The 18,057-nt window shown below is 45.6% G+C and overlaps 1 protein-coding gene across 4 annotated transcripts in view; it reads right to left on the bottom strand.

The window, feature by feature from the left end:
* The window catches only part of LOC132770245 (major histocompatibility complex class I-related gene protein-like), a 159,779-nt gene extending 149,908 nt beyond the window's left edge, over positions 1-9,871 (bottom strand). For 2 of the 4 annotated variants that reach the window (XM_067465338.1, XM_067465341.1), the window contains exons 1-2: positions 9,740-9,869; positions 3,792-4,076 (exon numbers count right to left, since the gene is read on the bottom strand). In XM_067465338.1, the coding sequence (XP_067321439.1) occupies positions 3,792-4,076; positions 9,740-9,827 (373 nt within the window). In that variant the 5' untranslated portion in view covers positions 9,828-9,869. Of the gene's footprint in view, positions 1-3,791; positions 4,077-9,739 lie in introns of all 4 variants that reach the window. The other 2 variants (XM_067465337.1, XM_067465339.1) reach the window with 2 other exon arrangements.
* Between the last annotated feature and the right edge of the window lie 8,186 nt (positions 9,872-18,057).

The following is an 18,057-nucleotide window of genomic DNA, read 5'->3' as shown; positions in this document are numbered from 1 at the left end:
ACCAGAGCAGACATTGCATTTGCTGTGAATTTTCTAAGCAGATATGCAAGCAACCCAACCATTGCTGCATGGAATGGACTTAAGAGGGTGGTAAGATATTTAAAGCAAACACAAGATTTTTGTTTGGCATTAAGTCCAGATGATTCACTATCCTTGCAGGTATATACAGACAGTGATTTCGGCAACTGTACTGATAGGAAATCGACAACAGGAGTTTTAGTTAAGTTTTCTAATGCTGTAATTGACTGGAAGTCAAAGAAGCAGAGTTATGTAGCTTTAAGTTCCAGTGAGGCTGAGTTTGGTGCACTTAGCTTAGCATATACAGAAATTTGTGTAATTAAACAACTGCTTAAAGACTTGCAAATACCTGTTGAAGATCCAACAACAATATATGAGGATAATCAGACATGCATCACAATGGCAACACAGGCCAGAGTAAAACAAAGAAGCAAGCATGTAGATATTAAGTACAGTTGTGTAAGGGATGCAGTGAAAAATGGTGAAATTGATATAGTATATTGTAATACAAATCTAAATCTAGCTGATGTACTAACTAAGCCACTGAGTGTACAGAAACATCAGAATGTTTTGAATGATTTAGGAATTTTTGAGTGTACCATGTAATTGTATTATGTATTGTGTTTTCCTCTACACACAAGGAGGAGTGTTACAGTATATGATTTTGTAAGTCTTGACAAGAATCATCTCTTGCTTATGTGTGTGTTGAGGAAGAACCACTCCCTGATTAGGATGTATATCAGGTGAAGTTTTCTTGATGCAGGTAGTGAGTGAAATGAAGTAATCAGAGATGGAACTACACTACAAGGTTTGCTGGAAAGAAGCAGATTAATGCATTGTTTTGTAAGTTTTTTTTCTTCTGCGATGGACAATGTGGACAATGTGTTTTCAAGGCTACTGTATTTTTCCTTTATAAAATACATGTGTGGACTACTCAAGAGTAAAGACATTTTTCTTTTATACTCTGTGTATTTTCAACTTGGTGCCTGGAGCTGGGAAGACTACTGTGTATTTTCAATATAAACTAACGAACCGCAATTAAAATTAAAAGATTAAAAATTATAAATAATGCTGGACATGGACGAAAAGTGATAGGGCAGTTTGTGGGAACATACGAGCAGACCCAAATATATAAAGTGCTTTAGAGGACAAAGTGCTATGGGATCATTATTCTGGGAAGGCACACTGGAACAACCATGTCTTCAATGTTGATGTTTTTGATGACGATGTTTTTGGTTATTGCTAGATTGATTTTAGATTGTGTCTTGTATTTTGAACCCTGTCCTTTCTATGTTGTACACTGCTGTGAGTCGCCCCCGGGCTGAGAACAGCGGTATATAAGCAAATAAATAAATAAATAAATAAATTCAAGCTCATCCTAAAGACTGCCAAAGTTTGGGCCTGCCTGATGTCCTTAGGAAGTGAGTTCCAGAGTCGAGGGGCCACCACCGAAAAGGCCCTCTCCCTCGTCCCCACCAATCGCGCTTGCGATGCAGGCGGGAGTGTGAGCAGGGCCTCTCCAGATGATCGAAGAGATCGTGTGGGTTCGTATACAGAGATGCGGTCACACAGGTAGGCAGGTCCCAAACCGTTCAGGGCTTTGTAGGTAAGAACCTACACCTTGAATTGGGTTCGGAAAATGAATGGCAGCCAGTGGAGCTCCTTGAACAGGAGGGTTGACTGCTCCCTGTAAGGAGCCCCAGTTAACAACCTGGCTGCTGCCCTGTTGGACCATCTGGAATTTCCGAGACTTTTCAAGGGCAGCCCCACGTAGAGTGCATTACAGTAATCCAGTCTAGAGGTGACTAAGGCATGGACCACCCTGGCCAGATCCGCCTTCACGAAGTACGGTCGCAGTTGGCACACGAGTATTAATTGTGCAAAGGCCCTCCTGGCTACCGCTGATGCCTGAGCCTCAAGTGTAAGTGATGAATCTAGGAGGACACCCAAACTGCGGACCTGCAACTTCAGGGGGAGTGCAACCCCATCCAACACAGGTTGCCACCCTATACCCCGATCCGGTTTACGATCTACCAGGAAGACCTCTGTCTTGTCGGGATTAATCTTCAGCTTGTTACTCCTCATCCAGACAGCCACAGCGGCCAAGCACTCGTCCAGCACTCGAGGGGCTTCCTTGGAATTAGGTGGAAAAGAGTAGTAGAGTGTCATCTGCGTAGAGATGGTACCCAACTCCAAAACTCCGGATGACCTCTCCCAACGGTTTCATGTAGATGTTAAAAAGCATGGGAGACAGAATGGAACCTTGCGGGACCCCACAGGTCAAAGGCCAGGGGTCTGAGCAGGTGTCACCCAGCTTCACCATCTGGGATCGACCCTCCAGGAAGGGCCGGAGCCACGACAAAGCCGTGCCTCCAAGGCCCATCCCGGAGAGTCGTCCCAGAAGGATACCATGATTGATGGTATGGAAAGCCACTGAGATGTCCAAGAGAACCAACAGGGTCACATTCCCCCTGTCCAGCTCTCTACGCAGGTCATCCACCAAGGCGACCAAAGTTGTCTCGGTGCCATGGCCAAGTCTGAAGCTCCAACACCTTACCCAAGAAAGGGAGGTTTGAGATTGGTCTATAGTTGTTCAAGACCACTGAGTCAAGGGAGGTCTTTTTCAGGAGTGGTCTAAACACCGCCTGTTTTAGTCCAGATGGAAAAATTCCTTGCTCCAAAGATACATTAATGATCAGCATAAACCAAACAATCAAACCATCCTAGGGCAGTGTTTCTCAACTTTCCTAATGCCACGACCCCTTAATACAGTTCCTTATGTTGTGGTGACTCCCCAAACATAAAATTATTTTTGTTGCTACTTCATAACTGTATGTTTTCCTACTGTTATGAATTGTAATGCAAATATCTGGTGTATTTTCACTGACTGAACCAAATTTGGCACAAATACCCAATACACATGAGTTTTAATACTTGTGGGGTTGGGGGGTTTGATATTGTCATTTGGGAGTTGTAATTGCTGGGATTAATAGTTCACCTACAATCAAAGAACATTCTGAACTCCACCAACAATGGAATTTAACCAAACTTAGCACTCAGAACTTCAATGACCAACAAAAATAAAACTGGAAGGGTTTGGTGGGAATTGACCTTGAGTTTTGGAGTTGTAGTTCACCTACATCCAGAGAGCACGGTGGACTCAAACAATCATGGATCTGGACCAAACTTGGCACAAATACTCATTATGCTCAAATGTGAACACTGGTGGAGTTTGGGGAAAATAGATCTTGACATTTGGGAGTTGTAGTTGCTGGGATTTATAGTTCACCTACAATCAAAGAGCATTCTGAACCCCACCAACAATAGAATTGGGTCAAACTTCCCACACAGAAACCCCCTGAGCAATACTGCATTTTCTGATGGTTTTCAGCGACCCCTCTGACACTCCCTCGTGACCCCTCCAGGGGTCCTGACCCCCAGGTTGAGAAACACTGCACTAGGGTATCTTGCCAGTTGTTTGTTGCACCATGACTGACTGGAAAAGGTAAATCTGGTTGTTGTGCCTTGCTTAGATTACCACTGATGTGGACCATACCATTCTGTTAATCTTTAGTACTAAGCGGACAAAAAAGTTGCCCCGCTTGACTTCTACAGTTTTCAGTTAGGCAAACAGACCAGTGGTGTGAGGTAGAGAAAGAGGAATTTCTCTCCTGTCAGGACCCCTTTTCTCCTCTTTGCTGGTTTAGAGAGTCCATATTAACCCTGGGAAGGAGATGGCAGATTACCACTCCTTGCTCTTGGCCGGTACTTACCTCCGCTCTGGTTATAACGATTCTTTGCCGTCACCAGGCTCTCTTTGAAGAATAGCTCTGCATTCTGGGACACCTCGGTTTCATCCTTCCAGTAGTGGGGATCGTCTTTCACCACCTTCTTCATCCAGGAAACACAAGGACGTTTCACCTGCACGGTGCTGTCATATTGACAGATCCGCTTGTCATCCATATATCCAACAATGGTGAATGAAGGAAGCCATTCATTATCCTCTGATGCTGCGGTATAGAAGTATCTCAAGGAGTGGAAGGAGGAGCGTGAGGAGACTGCAAAGGAAGAAAAGGGGCATCATACGAATGTACTGAAGTAGTGCCTGCCAAGAAATCAGTTTAAAAGTTAGTAAAACACTTGAAATAGTGGCAAGTCTGGAGAAAAGGATGGATTATCAAGAAAAGTCTACCACGTCTATCCAAGACCGTAGGGCAAGGCTGCATTTTATCACCCTAACTATTAAACTTGTATGCTGAAAATACCAAACGCAAAGCAGGATTAGACTCAGAGGAAGGAGGCATGAAAACTGGAGGGAGGATATGCAGAAAAAAGCAAAACGTTGGAATGAGCATTGAAGAAAGTCAAGGAAGAAAGGGCAAAGGCAGGTTTACAGTTTAACAGTCTGAAAACCAAAATAATGGCCACAGATGATTTACGTAACTTTAAAATAGACAATAAAGACATAAAAATACTGGCGGTTCAAGATTGTCCATGCCTTATTTATTTATTTACTTACTTACTTACTTCATTTATACCCCACTTTTCTCACCTCACAGGGGACTCAAGGCAGTTTACAAACTACGGCAAAAATTAAATGATGCATCATCATAAAACAACCCTAAAACATGCCATATCAAACTTCATATAAAGCAGTTAAAACATATAAACCATAAACATACATAAAAGCAATAAAACAAATTAAAAACACACAACAGATTAAAAACATAACAAAGTGCTGAGCCTTGGTTTCTATACTTATTGACTTTCTCATGGCCATTAATCAAGCTGTTGAGGTCCATTTCGTGTTATCCTATTCTCCTAACGCCTGTGTAAAGAGCCAGGTCTTTAACCTTTTTCTGAAGACCAGGAGGGATGAGGCCAGGCTGATGTCACTGGGGAGGGAGTTCCACAGCTGAGGGGCCACCACTGAGAAGGCCCTCTCTCTCGTCCCCACCAGTCGAGCTTGTGAGGAGGATGGGACCAAGAGCTGGGCCTCTCCTGCCAATCTTATAGAATTGTAGAATCACAGAGTTGGAAGAGACTTCATGGGCCATCCAGTTCAACCCCGTCAAGAAGCAGGAAAATCACATTCAAAGCACCCCTGACAGATGGCCATCCAACCTTTGTTTAAAAGCTTCCAAAGAAGGAGCCTAAACCACAGTCCAGGGCAGAGAGTTCCACTGCTGAACAGCTCTCACAATCAGGAAGTTCTTCCTCGTGTTCAGATGGAATCTCCTGTCTTGTACTTTGAAATCATTGTTCCCTTCTAGTTGGCTCATAAAGCAAGATATGTTCAGACAGGTTAGTTGGACCAGATGCCTTTGCTCAATCATTAACCAGAATAGCTCTAATAAAATCAGAAAAAAGACCAGGACTGGGAAGGGCAGCTATGAAGGAACCAGATAAGATTCTATAGCATCAAAATATATCATCATCATCATCATCATCTTTAATCACTTATTAATCACCCTCCATCCGAGATGCTCCAGGCGATTTACATTGCAGAAATTATACAGGATAAAACACATACATACAAATATTAAAATTAACATGGGTCAAATGCTCTAGTAAAAAGCCAGGTCTTAAGTGCCAGGACAAAATGCCCCAAGTCGCTCATGGCTCTCAAATAGGGAGGCAAGGAATTCCATAAGGCAGGGGCAGAAATAGAGAAAGCCCATCTGCGTCTGGTGCTTTCCAAGTGCACTTCCCTAGGACCCGGTATATAGAGCAAATGGTGTTGGGATGGCCGTGGCGACCTCCAATGATGGTAGAAGGAGAGACGGTCTCTAAGATACAATGGATCCTGGCCATATAAGGTTTTAAAGGCCAGGACCAGCATCTTATATAAACCAGGATACTCAATTGGGAGCCAGTGTAGATGTCGCAGCACTGGTGTTATATGGCATCTCATGGGCGTTTTTGTGAGCAACCTGGCTGCAGCATTCTGGACAATACGGAGCTTTTGGGTTGTAGAAATAGGAAGGCCAACATACAAGGCGTTACAATAGTCCAGCCTAGATGTGACTGTGGCATGGATGACTGTTGCCAGAGCCTCATCCAACAGGTAAGGTGCCAGTTGCCTTGCTTGTCGTAGATGGAAAAAGGCCTATTTGCTGGCAGCAGCGACCTGAGATTCCATTGTCACCTGTGAATCCAAAACAACACCTAGGCTTTTAACGGTAGGTGATGGAGATAAAGCAGCGCTATCAAGGATAGGTAACGGATGGGTGGGACCTATTGGGTGGCCATGTCACAGGATCTCAGTCTTCGCCGGATTCACCTTCAGTCTGCTAGCACGTAACCAGTTCGACAGAGCCTCCAGGCATAAGGTGAAATTGTCAGGTATCGACGTTACTCCAGGCTCCAAGAGCAACAGGCGTTGGGTGTCATCCGCATATTGATAGCAGTCCAGGCCGAATCTCCGAGCCAAACTGGCAAGGGGTCTAACGTAGATGTTGAAAAGAAGAGGGGAGAGAATTGCACCTTGGGGTACCCCGCATAGGAGGGGGGAACTTGCCCATTCTGGGTTTGCCCCTGGAGGAAGAAGCTCTCTCATGGAGGGCCATCCAGTTGGGGTTTCCTGGTCTAGCAGTTGCTGGGGGGATGCCAAGAGGAGTGGTAGTTCTCATAAAGGTTTTCCTTGATTGGTGTCTACTGGGAGGAGGCTGGTACCCATGGAGGGGGTGGCTTTCATAGGGTTCAACCTTATTTCTCTCACATTTAGCAGCAACTTCCCATTGCACATCATGGGGGGGGGGGCATGCCAGCTAGCTTGTAGAGTTTATCAACAGGTGTGGGTTTAAGACATCCTGTGATTATTCTGCATGTGTCGTTCAATGCTATATTCACCTGGGACGCCAAGAGGAGTGGTAGTTCTCATAAGCGGGGCACGGGACAGAGACTGTGCTGGTCTCCATCACGGATCACCTTCGATGCCAGCTTGACCAGGGCGGGTCAGCGCTGCTTGTGTTATTGGATCTCACAGCAGCATTTGACACAGTCGACCATCATCTTTTGACTCACCGCCTTGCTGTTGCTGGAGTCAGGGGGGGAGCTTTAAACTGGCTGTCCTCCTTTCTTCACAACCGTGGACAGCGAGTGGAGAGGGGAGGCCTGGTCTCCGAGAGGTCCCCCCCTCTCTCTTGTGGGGTTCCCCAGGGGGCCATTCTCTCCCCTCTGTTGTTTAACATCTATATGCGACCACTTGCTCAGCTGGTTCGAGGTTTTGGGCTGGAGTGTTACCAGTACGCTGATGACAGTCAGCTGGTGCTGAGGATGGAGGGCAGACCGGACTCTGTACCCGATTATTTCCATCAGTGCCTCGAGGCCATTACTGGATGGCTGCGTGCCAGCAGGTTGAGGGTGAATCCAGCAAAGATGGAGGTTCTATGGCTGGGTCGACCGGGCAGTGGGGACATCCAGCTGCCTACCCTGGATGGTGAGGCGCTACGCCCGTCATCATTGGTAAAGAGTCTGGGAGTCCTCTTGGACCCTCTGCTGACGATGGAGCCCCAGGTCTCCGCCGTGAGCAGAACCGCCTTCTTTCATCTGCGGCAGGCTAGTCGGCTGGCCCCCGACCTGTCCAGGGACGACCTAGCTACGGTGATCCAGGCCACAGTCATGTAGACTTGTCCACAGCTGCATGGTACACGGTAGACTCCTGCAGAGGGGAGAGGATCCCTGTTGTCCTTTGCTGAACGGAGCATTGGTTGGATTTTCCTTGACATGCATCAAGGAACATGAAAGGCACTGCAGATTACTTCAACCTGAGAAGTCAGCCATAGCAGAGCACCTGATGAACCAACCTGGACACAGCATTTTATTTGAGAACACAGAAATGCTGGACCACACCAACAACCACCATGTCAGACTACACAGAGAAGCTATTGAAATCCACAAGAAGCATGTGGACAATTTCAACAGAAAGGAAGAGACCATGAAAATGAACAAAATCTGGCTACCAGTATTAAAAAACTCAAAAATTACAACAGCAAAACAACAGAGGGGAAACAAACAGGCACATAAAATCACTCTCAACAAAAGATTCCCCCCAGGCACTTCCAAGCCATTGAATGCTAATCAAAGTGATCAGCTGAAACATTCACAGCTAGCCCCAGCAGACAAGAGTCCTTTGTCCCACCCTGGTCATTCCACAGATATATAAACTAGGCCTGGGCGGTTTCGTTCGTTAATTTTGTAATTAGTTAAATATTCGTTATTTTTAACAATTACAAAATGATTTCAAAACATATTTTCAAACCCGGAAGGGTTTTTCAATATCGAAATGGCATCCTCCATCCTTTTTACGAGCTTCCACCCATTTCGGAAATGACGTTTAAGGGATGGAGGATGCTGGGTGCCCTGGGAGCCAATCCGGCGCTCCCAAGCACCGTGGCTGATTGTGATTGGGCGGGCTACCCTTTAAAAGCGGCTCCGCGTGGCCGCATTGCTCATTGCGAAGGCGAGGGAGGAGACAGGAGGTTCGGGAGGGAGGCTTGGCTTGGCTTGGATTCATTCATTGCTTGCATTCATTCATTGCTTGCTTTCATTCATTGCTTGCATTCATTCATTCACATTGATTCATTCATTGTTGTTGGGAGAGCGAGGGCGGTTGTGAGACCTGGGCTGGGAGCAGCGGGGAGGCTTTGCCCTGTTTTCGCCCTACAACAGGGCAGGGAAAGCTTTTTGTTAATTTTCCATTTTTAAATATTTCTGATAAATATTTTTCTTTAATTCTTCAAAAAATTCAAAAAATAATCTAAAAAAGGAAAAGAATCTTGTGTGCCTGTGTGCGCGCGTTTCTCCCTGTCCTGTGGCTGTGTTCGCTCCACAAGAGGGCAAGTTTTTTGTTAATTTTCCATTTTTAAATATTTCTGATAAATATTTCTCTTTTATTCTTCAAAAAATTCAAAAAATAATCTAAAAAAAGAAAAGAATCTTGTGTGCCTGTGTGTGCGTCATTTTAACGAATCGGTTCGTTATCACCTTAATGAATCGACCCCCGCATCAATAACGAAGTTTCGGAAGTGATTTGCGCATGCACGAGGGGTCCGCCATCTTAACGAATCGATTCGTTAATATTAACGAAATTTTGTAAATACTGAACTTTTTTAAAGGAAAGTTTTGTAATTATTTTAAATATCGAAATGCAAAAACCCCCCAAATACAAATCGATTTTAGAAACAAATTTTTGCGTTGTTACCCAGGCCTAATATAAACCCTTTTTCCTAGTTCCAACAGACCTCACTACCTCTGAGGATGCTTGCCATAGATGTAGGCGAAACGTCAGGAGAAAATGCCTCTAGAACATAGCCATATAGCCCGAAAAACCTACAACAGCCCAGTGATTCCGGCCATGAAAGTCTTCAACAATTCTTTGGCAGATTGTTGTCACCAGGCACGTCTACAGTGCAGAGTTCATGCAGCTTGGCCCCACTTTCCTTGCCAAGGCTTAATGCTATAGGGATCTTGGCAGCTGTAGCTGGCAGTGCCTTGCAAAACTATATATCCCACGATTCCCCAGCACTGAGCCATGGCAGCTCGAGTGGTCTCCAACCCGATTAATTTGGAAGTATAGATGCAGCTTGGTTCAATGTATCTCTTCTTCCCCTTCTCCCCTTTTGTCAAAAGCGAAAGCAATGCAGAAGGCTGTAGGAACAAAAGTTTCGCCAACTTTTTCCTAGCAAAGCCTAAGAAGAAGTGGGTTGAAATCTCTCACCAGTGGGAGCTGGGCGCGGGAGGGCGATTCCCTGGTCTCCGAGGAAAAGAAGCAGAGCCACAACCCGGAGCAACAACAGCAACGCCATTGCCAGCAGGAAAGTTTCTTCCTTCTTCGTGGAGGCGCAAAGGTTAGAAGCGCAACGAGCGCGGATTGGCTCAGGGGAGAAACAACCCACCAATAGGAGGCCGAGTTTTCCGTGGCGTCAGCGGTTTCCGGGCAGACTCAGCGCCGACAGCATGGCCAGAGCCCTGGGTGAAAACGAAAGGGATCTCTAGGTTCTTGTGGGTTTTTTCGGGCTATAGGGCCATGTTCTGGAGGCATTCTCTCCTGACGTTTCGCCTGCATCTATGGCAAGCCTCCTCAGAGGTAGTGATGTCTGTTGGAATTAGGACAATGGGTTTATATATCTGTGGAATGACCAGGGTGGGACAAAGGACTCTTGTCTGCTGGAGCTAGGTGTGAATGTTTCAACTGACCACATTCATTAGCATTTGAAGGGAGCCCCCGGTGGCTCAGTGGGTTAAACCCCTGTGCCGGCAGGACTGAAGACCGACAGGTCGCAGGTTCAAATCCGGGGAGAGGCGGATGAGCGCCCTCTGTCAGCTCCAGCTCCTCATGCGGGGACATGAGAGAAGCCTCCCACAGGGATGATAAAAACATCAAATCATCTGGGCGTCCCCTGGGAAATGTCCTTGCAGACGGCCAATTCTCTCACACCAGAAGCGACTTAGAATCATAGAATCATAGAATCCTAGAGTTGGAAGAGACCTCATGGGCCATCCAGTCCAACCCCATTCTGCCAAGAAGCAGGAATATTGCATTCAAATCACCCCTGACAGATGGCCATCCAGCCTCTGCTTAAAAGCTTCCAAAGAAGGAGCCTCCACCACACTCCGGGGCAGAGAGTTCCACTGCTGAACGGCTCTCACAGTCAGGAAGTTTTTCCTCATGTTCAGATGGAATCTCCTCTCTTGCAGTTTCTCAAGTCGCTCCTGATACGACCAAAAAAATAAAATAAAAAATTAGCATTTGAAGGCCTGGCTGAGCCTGGGGGAATCTTTTGTTGAGAGGTGTTTAAGATGTGCCTGGTTGTTTCCTCTCTGCTGTTTTGCTGTTGTAATTTTAGATTTTTTTAATACTGGTAGCCAGATTTTGTTCATTTTCATGGTCTCTTCCTTTCTGTTGAAATTGTCCACATGCTTGTGGATTTCAATGGCTTCTCTCTGTAGTCTGACATGCTGGTTGTTGGAGTGGTCCAGCATTTCTGTGTTCTCAAACCAGGCACATCTTAAACACCTCTCAACAAAAGATTCCCCCAGGCTCAGCCAGGCCTTCAAATGCTAATGAAGGAGGTCAGTTGAAACATTCACACCTAGCTCCAGCAGAGAAGAGCTCTTTGCCCCACCCCAAACATTCACAGCTAGCTCCAGCGGACAAGAGTCCCTTGTCCCACCCTGGTCATTCGACAGATGTATAAACCCATTTTCCTAGTTCCAACAGACCTCACTACCTCTGAGGATGCTTGCCATAGATGCAGGCGAAACGTCAGGAGAAAATACCTCTAGAACATAGCCATAAAGCCCGAAAACCCCCAAAAGAATCTAGTTATTCCAGCCATGAAAGCCTTCGACAATACATCGAAAGGGATCTGGTTCTCGCCTTGGGATGTCTAGTTTCTGGGCCGATCCTGAGACCTTAGATGAGGATGAGGAGGATACACTGTTGACAAAAGTGCTTCAGTTTTTTAGTGAAGCAACTCACATCCCAACATGGATATAATATAACAAAACAGACACTGATACAACGACCAAATCAATCCCCAAGGCCACTTTTCCCATCCCCTCTCCCCACCTCCATATCCTTACAAATAAAATAAAAATGGTATTTAAAATAGGATGGACTTCTCCCCAATTCAAGCCAAGGCTTCTCCTGGAATATTACAATATACTAATAATTGCTTCACTGTCTACTGAATGTAAACAAATATAGTTAACATACCAGCCGTCCCATGCCACGCGTTGCTGTGCCCACATGGGGGTTCTGTGTGGGAGGTTTGGCCCAATTCTATCATTGGTGGGGTTCAGAATGCTCTGTGATTGTAGGAGAACTATAAATCCCAGCAACTACAACTCCCAAGTGTCAAGATTCTATTTTCCCCAAACTCCACCAGTGTTCACATTTGGGCATATTGAGTAATTTGTGTAGAGTTTGGTCCAGATCCATCATTGTTTGAGTCCACAGTGATCTTTGGATGTAGGTGAACTACAACTCCAAAACCAAAGGACACTGCCCACCAAACCCTCCCAGTATTTTCTGTTGGTCATGGGAGAACTGTGTGCCAAGTTTGGTTCAATTCCATCGTTGGTGGGGTTCATAATGCTCTTTCATTGTAGGTGAACTACAAATCCCAGCAACTACAACTCCCAAATGACAAAATAATTTTTTTGAGTGGAGAGCATACATTGGGTTGTTAGGTGTATCGTGTCCAAATTTGGTGTCAATTCATCCAGTGGTTTTTTAGTTCTGTGGATACCACAAACGAACATTACATTTTTATTTATACAGATTCATCATAGAATCCTAGAGTTGGAAGAGACCTCTTGGGCCACCCAGTCTGACCCCTTTCTGTTCAAAGCACCCCTAACAGATGGCCATCCAGCCTCTTCTTCAAAGCATTCAAAGAAAGAGCCTCCACCAAACTCCGGGGCAGAGAGAAGCTCTCACAGTCAGGAAGTTCTTCCTCATGTTCAAATGGAGTCTCCTTTCTTGTAGTTTGAAGCCGTTGTTCCATTGTGTCCTAGTCTCCAAGGAAGCAGAAAACAAGTTCGCTCCCTCCTTCCTATGACTTCCCCTCACATATTTATACATGACCCTCATCCTGTTTCAGAAGGCATGATCATCAAGTTTGCAGATGACACCAAATTGGGAGGGAGAGCCAATACTCCAGAGGACAGGAGCAGGATTCAAAACGATCTTAACAGATGAGAGAGATGAAGGGCCAAAACTAACAAAAGTTCAACAGGGACAAATGCAAGATACTCCACTTTGGCAGGAAAAACGAAATGCAAAGATACAGAATGGGGGACAATGCCTGGCTTGAGAGCAGTACGTGTGAAAAAGATCTTGGAGTCCTCGTGGACAACAAGTTAAACATGAGCCAACAATGTGATGTGGCAGCAAAAAAAGCCAATGGGATTTTGGCCTGCATCAATAGGAGCATAGTGTCTAGATCCAGGGAAGTCATGCTCCCCATGCTCTAGTCTGCTTTGGTTAGACCACACCTGGAATATTGTGTCCAATTCTGGGCACCACAATTCAAGAGAGATATTGACAAGCTGGAATGTGTCCAGAGGAGGGCGACTAAAATGATCAAGGGTCTGGAGAACAAACCCTATGAGGAGCGGCTTAAGGAGCTGGGCATGTTTAGCCTGAAGAAGAGGAGGTTGAGAGGGGATATGATAGCCATGTATAAATATGTGAGAGGAAGCCACAGGGAGGAGGGAGCAAGCTTGTTTTCTGCTTCCCTGGAGACTAGGACGCGGAATAATGGCTTCAAACTACAAGTGAGGAGATTCCATCTGAACATTGTTGCTACTAAGAGGCTGCAACGTACTTTATCTAAGTTGTTGTAAGGATCAATGTTGTTTGTGCTATAACTTTAAGTTGCTGTAAGGTTCAAGGCTGTTTGTGCTACAGCTGTTTCAGTTAATTGAAGAGTTAATTGAGAGTGTTATTTTCATGTGTATAAAGATAGCTACTGTGTGTTTAGTTCTTTGCCATTGTGCGTTTATGCTGTTTGTGCATCTATGCCTCTGTGCCATTCTGCTTTGTGTAAGCCGGGGACTATGCTGCAGATGTCCTGCGAAGACACAGCCATGAGAAGAGGACAAGGATTCCTGCTTATCTCAGCTGAGTAGTGGTATCTCTCAGAAGATATTGTTTCATGTTACTTTTGTGGAAACAGCAATCCTGCTACTTTGTTTTTGTATGCTGCCAATACTACAATATTTTCTTTTCTACTTTAAGCCGAAGTCTCGTGTGTTTTTCTTTTATGAGCCATTTCATCACACACACAGTTAACTGGGCTAGAGTCAATCTGCATGCTACTCATGCTAACGCATGACAAACATGAGGAAGAACTTCCTGACTGTGAGAGCCGTTCAGCAGTGGAACTCTCTGCCCCGGAGGGTGTGGTGGAGGCTCCTTTTTGGAAGCTTTTAAACAGAGGCTGGATGGCCATCTGTCAGGGGTGATTTGAATGCAATATTCCTGCTTCTTGGCAGAATGGGGTTGGACTGGATGGCCCATGAGGTCTCTTCCAACTCTTTGATTCTAGGATTCTATGTGAGCTTCCTCCCTCCCTCTCTTTCATCCTTCCTTCTCTTTTTCTTTCCTCCTTCCCTTCCTCCCTTCCTCACGTTTGTCCTTCCTTCCCTCTTTCCTCCCTCCCCCCTCCCTCCCTCCCCCCTCTTTCTCCTTCCATCCTTCCCTTCCACCCTTTCGTCCTTCCTTCCCTCTTTCCTCCCTCCTCCCCTCTCTCTCTCTTTCTCCTTCCATCCTTCCCTTCATCCCTTCCTCACGTTTGTCCTTCATTCCTTCCCTCTTTTCTTCCTCTTTCCCTCTCTCTCTTTTTCTCCTTCCATCCTTCCCTTCCACTCTTTTGTCCTTCCTTCCTTCCCTCTTTCCTCCCTTTTTCCCTCCCTCCCTCTTTCTCCTTCCATCCTTCCCTTCCTCACGTTTGTTCTTCCTTCTTTCCCTCTTCCTCCTTCCCTCTTCCTCCCTTTCGTCCTTCCTTCCTTCTCTCTTTCTTTCCTCCTTCCCTTCCTTCCTTCCATACCTGGGCCAGCCAGTCCTCTTAGCAGCCAGTGCTAGTTTGCGGCCCCCCAAGTTACAAAGTTTTCCCAGGCCTGGCCTAGATGCATAGTATGATTTTGAGCCCTGAACTTCCAAAGTGTGCACTGGAAGGCATCTGTGCAAAGAGGCCGTTTGGATAGTACAGCAGCGCCCTTTAGAGGCCGAAGTGGAGAGGATCAGTGTGTCGATTCTTTATTCTCAGCTGATTTCCCAGAAATGACAGAGCATGTATGACTGTCCTGCCAGCCAATCCGGGCCGTGCATGAACATGTCTTAACCTATGTTATGCTTCCTGCCAGCCCACAGCAAATTTAGCAACAAATCCAGACAAGGCTTTGAAAGTGCCACGGCAGTTCAAGTGGGGCTATTGCTACTCCTGACTAATCCACCCCTTCCATTTCTTCTTCTTCTTGTGTTGCTATTGAGTTTCTTTGCAACAGGAACAGAGGCTTTCCCCAGAGAGAGGAGATGCATAGAGTTTGTTTCCTGCCAATCTGTAACTGGGACTAATGCCAGTTCAGGCACACAACAGTGAATACAGCCTTTGGCAAAGAAGGAGGTTTTTTACATTCTTAAAAGGCCTATTTTATTGGAAAAATGAACACAAAATGCAATCTGTAAAAGAATCAAAATCTACAAACAAACAACCACAATTTATTTATTTATTTATCGTGTCAGTATCAACCAGACAATTGTATTACATTTTTAAACAATTTTTTAACAAACAGACAAAACGGAGTTTGCAAGCTTGGTAGTTGATTAAATGTCCTTTGACTAGTATCTGGCCACTTGGAGTGCCTCTGGTGTTGCCACAAGGAGGTCCCCCATCGTGCATGTGGCAGGGCTCAGGTTGCATTGCAGCAGGTGGTCAGTGGTTTGTTCTTCTCCACACTCGTATGCCGTGGATTCCACTTTGTGGCCCCATTTCTTGAGGTTGGCTCTGCATCTCGTGGTGCCAGAGCGCAGTCTGTTCAGTGCCTTCCAAGTTGCCCAGCCTTCTGTGTGCCCAGGAGGGAGTCTCTCATTTGGTATCAGCCATTGAGTGAGGTTCTGGGTTTGAGCCTGCCACTTTTGGACTCTTGCTTGCTGAGGTGTTCCAACGAGTGTCTCTGTAGATCTTAGAAAACTATTTCCAGATTTAAGTCGTTGATGTGCTGGCTGATACCCAAACAAGGGATGAGCTGGAGATGTCTCTGCCTTGGTCCTTTCACTATTGGCTGCTACTTCCCGGCGGATGTCAGGTGGTGCAATACCGGCTAGACCAGGGGTCCACAAACCTTTTAAGCAGAGGGCCAGGTCACAATCCCTAAAAATGTTCAAGGGCCGGATTATAATCTGAAAAAAAATATGAATGAATTCCTATGCACATGGCACATATCTTATTTGTAGTGCAAAAAAAAAAACACTTTAAAACAATACAATAATTAAAATGAAGAACAATTTTTAAAAATATAAGCTTATTAGTATTTCAGTGGGAAGTGTGGGCCTGCTTTTGGGTGATGAGATAGGGTTATTATTGTTGTGTGCTTTCAAGTCATTTCAGACTTAGGTTGACCCTGAGCGAGAGCCGGGTAAATTACCTTGGAGGGCCATATCCGGTCCCTGGGCCTTAGTTTGAGGACCCCTGCTCTATACAATGTAATTTCTCCAGTGGTGTAGGGCGCAGACACCCTGTGACAATGCAGCATGTCTCATTAAGAGCCACATCCACTGTTTTAGTGTGGTGAGATGTGTTCCACACTGGGCATGCGTACTCAGCAGCAGAGTAGCATAGCGCAAGGGGAGATGTCTTCACTGTGTCTGGTTGTGATCCCCAGGTTGTGCCAGTCAGCTTTCGTATGATATTGTTTCTAGCGCCCACTTTTTGCTTGATGTTCAGGCAGTGCTTCTTGTAGGTCAGAGCACGGTCCAAAGTGACTCCCAGGTATTTGGGTGCGCTGCAATGCTCCAGTGGGATTCCTTCCCAGGTCATCCTCAGAGCTCGGGATGCTTGTCTCTTCTTAAGGTGAAAAGCACATGATGATGGAAATAATAATTTAAAGGAATAATCCCTCATTCAACTCTCCATTCCCTTAGAACGAAGGTCACACTGACAAACCCAGACTCCTCCAGTTTTGTAACATACAGGGGTAAGAAGGAAGTTTCTCTCTTCTGCATTTTAGTTCCCCATCTGATCTACAAATGTTCATTAAAACTCAGTTTACAGCCACAGACCCTCTGAATATTAACTTCCTACATGATTCCAGTTGATTGGACTTCACATTGATTGATCTGTTATGACAAATGAGTCAGAACAAAAGAGGGCCATTTCCTGGGATGTTCTGGCATTATAACCAACATAAGAGGATGCTTATTGAACTTAGAACAGTGCTTCTCTACCTTCCGAATGCCGTGACCCCTGAATACAGTTCCTCATGTTGTGGTGGCCCCCAACCATAACATTACTTTCATTGCTACTTCATCACTGTAATTTTGATACTGTTATGAATCATTGTGTAAATATCTGATGTGCAGGATGTATTTTCATTCACTGGACCAAATTTGGCACAAATACCCATTACGCCCAAGTTTGTATACTGCTGGGGGTGGGGGTGATTTTGCCATTGGGAGTTGAAGTTGCTGGGATTTATAGTTCACCTGCAATCAAAAAGCATTCTGAACTCCACCAACAATGAAATTGAACTAATCTTGGCACACAGAACTCCCATGACCAAGAGAAAATACTGGAAGGGTTTGGTGGGCATTGACCTTGAGTTTTGGAGTTGTAGTACACCTACAACGAGAGAGCAGTGTGGACTCAAACAAAGATCTTGGAGTCCTCGTGGACAACAAGTTAAACATGAGCCAACAATGTGATGTGGCGGCAAAAAAGCCAATGGGATTTTGGCCTGCATCAATAGGAGCATAGTGTCTAGATCTAGGGAAGTCATGCTGTTCGGTTCCCTGGCACGATAAATAAATAACGCTATGGAATTCTGGTAAGTTGTAGTGTGGTGCATGCTGAAGACCTTGCAAAACTACAACTCCCATAATGCTCAGTTTAAAGGGATGTCAAGCTGCAGCAATTCTGCAAGTCTAGGGGCACCCTTAGAAAGGCATATATAAAGGGAACGCTCGTGATTCAATATATATATATATATTGAATCACGAGCGTTCCCTTTATATATGCCTTTCTAAGGGTGCCCCTAGACAATAAATATATTGAATCACGAGCGTTCCCTTTAAGAGACAGGCTCTCCTTGGCCGGCTCTGCCTTCTTCGCCTGCCCTGTCAATCAGGCTGGGAAGGGGCGCAAGGCCGAAGGCGATTGGCTAGCTGGAGGAACGCCCCTCCCCGCGCTGCTTCAGAGAAGAGAGAGAGGAGAAAAGAGAGACAGAGATGGCAGCAGCAGAGGCGCACCGGGTGCTGGTCTATGGAGGGCGGGGAAGTTAACCAGTTAACCAAATTCATTAGTAAACCTG

The sequence above is a fragment of the Anolis sagrei genome, chromosome 2 (assembly GCF_037176765.1).
Source record: "Anolis sagrei isolate rAnoSag1 chromosome 2, rAnoSag1.mat, whole genome shotgun sequence".
Taxonomy (NCBI): Eukaryota; Metazoa; Chordata; class Lepidosauria; order Squamata; family Dactyloidae; genus Anolis; species Anolis sagrei.
Note: the sequence above shows the minus strand (reverse complement) of the source record. Positions and strands in the feature narration are given on the sequence as shown.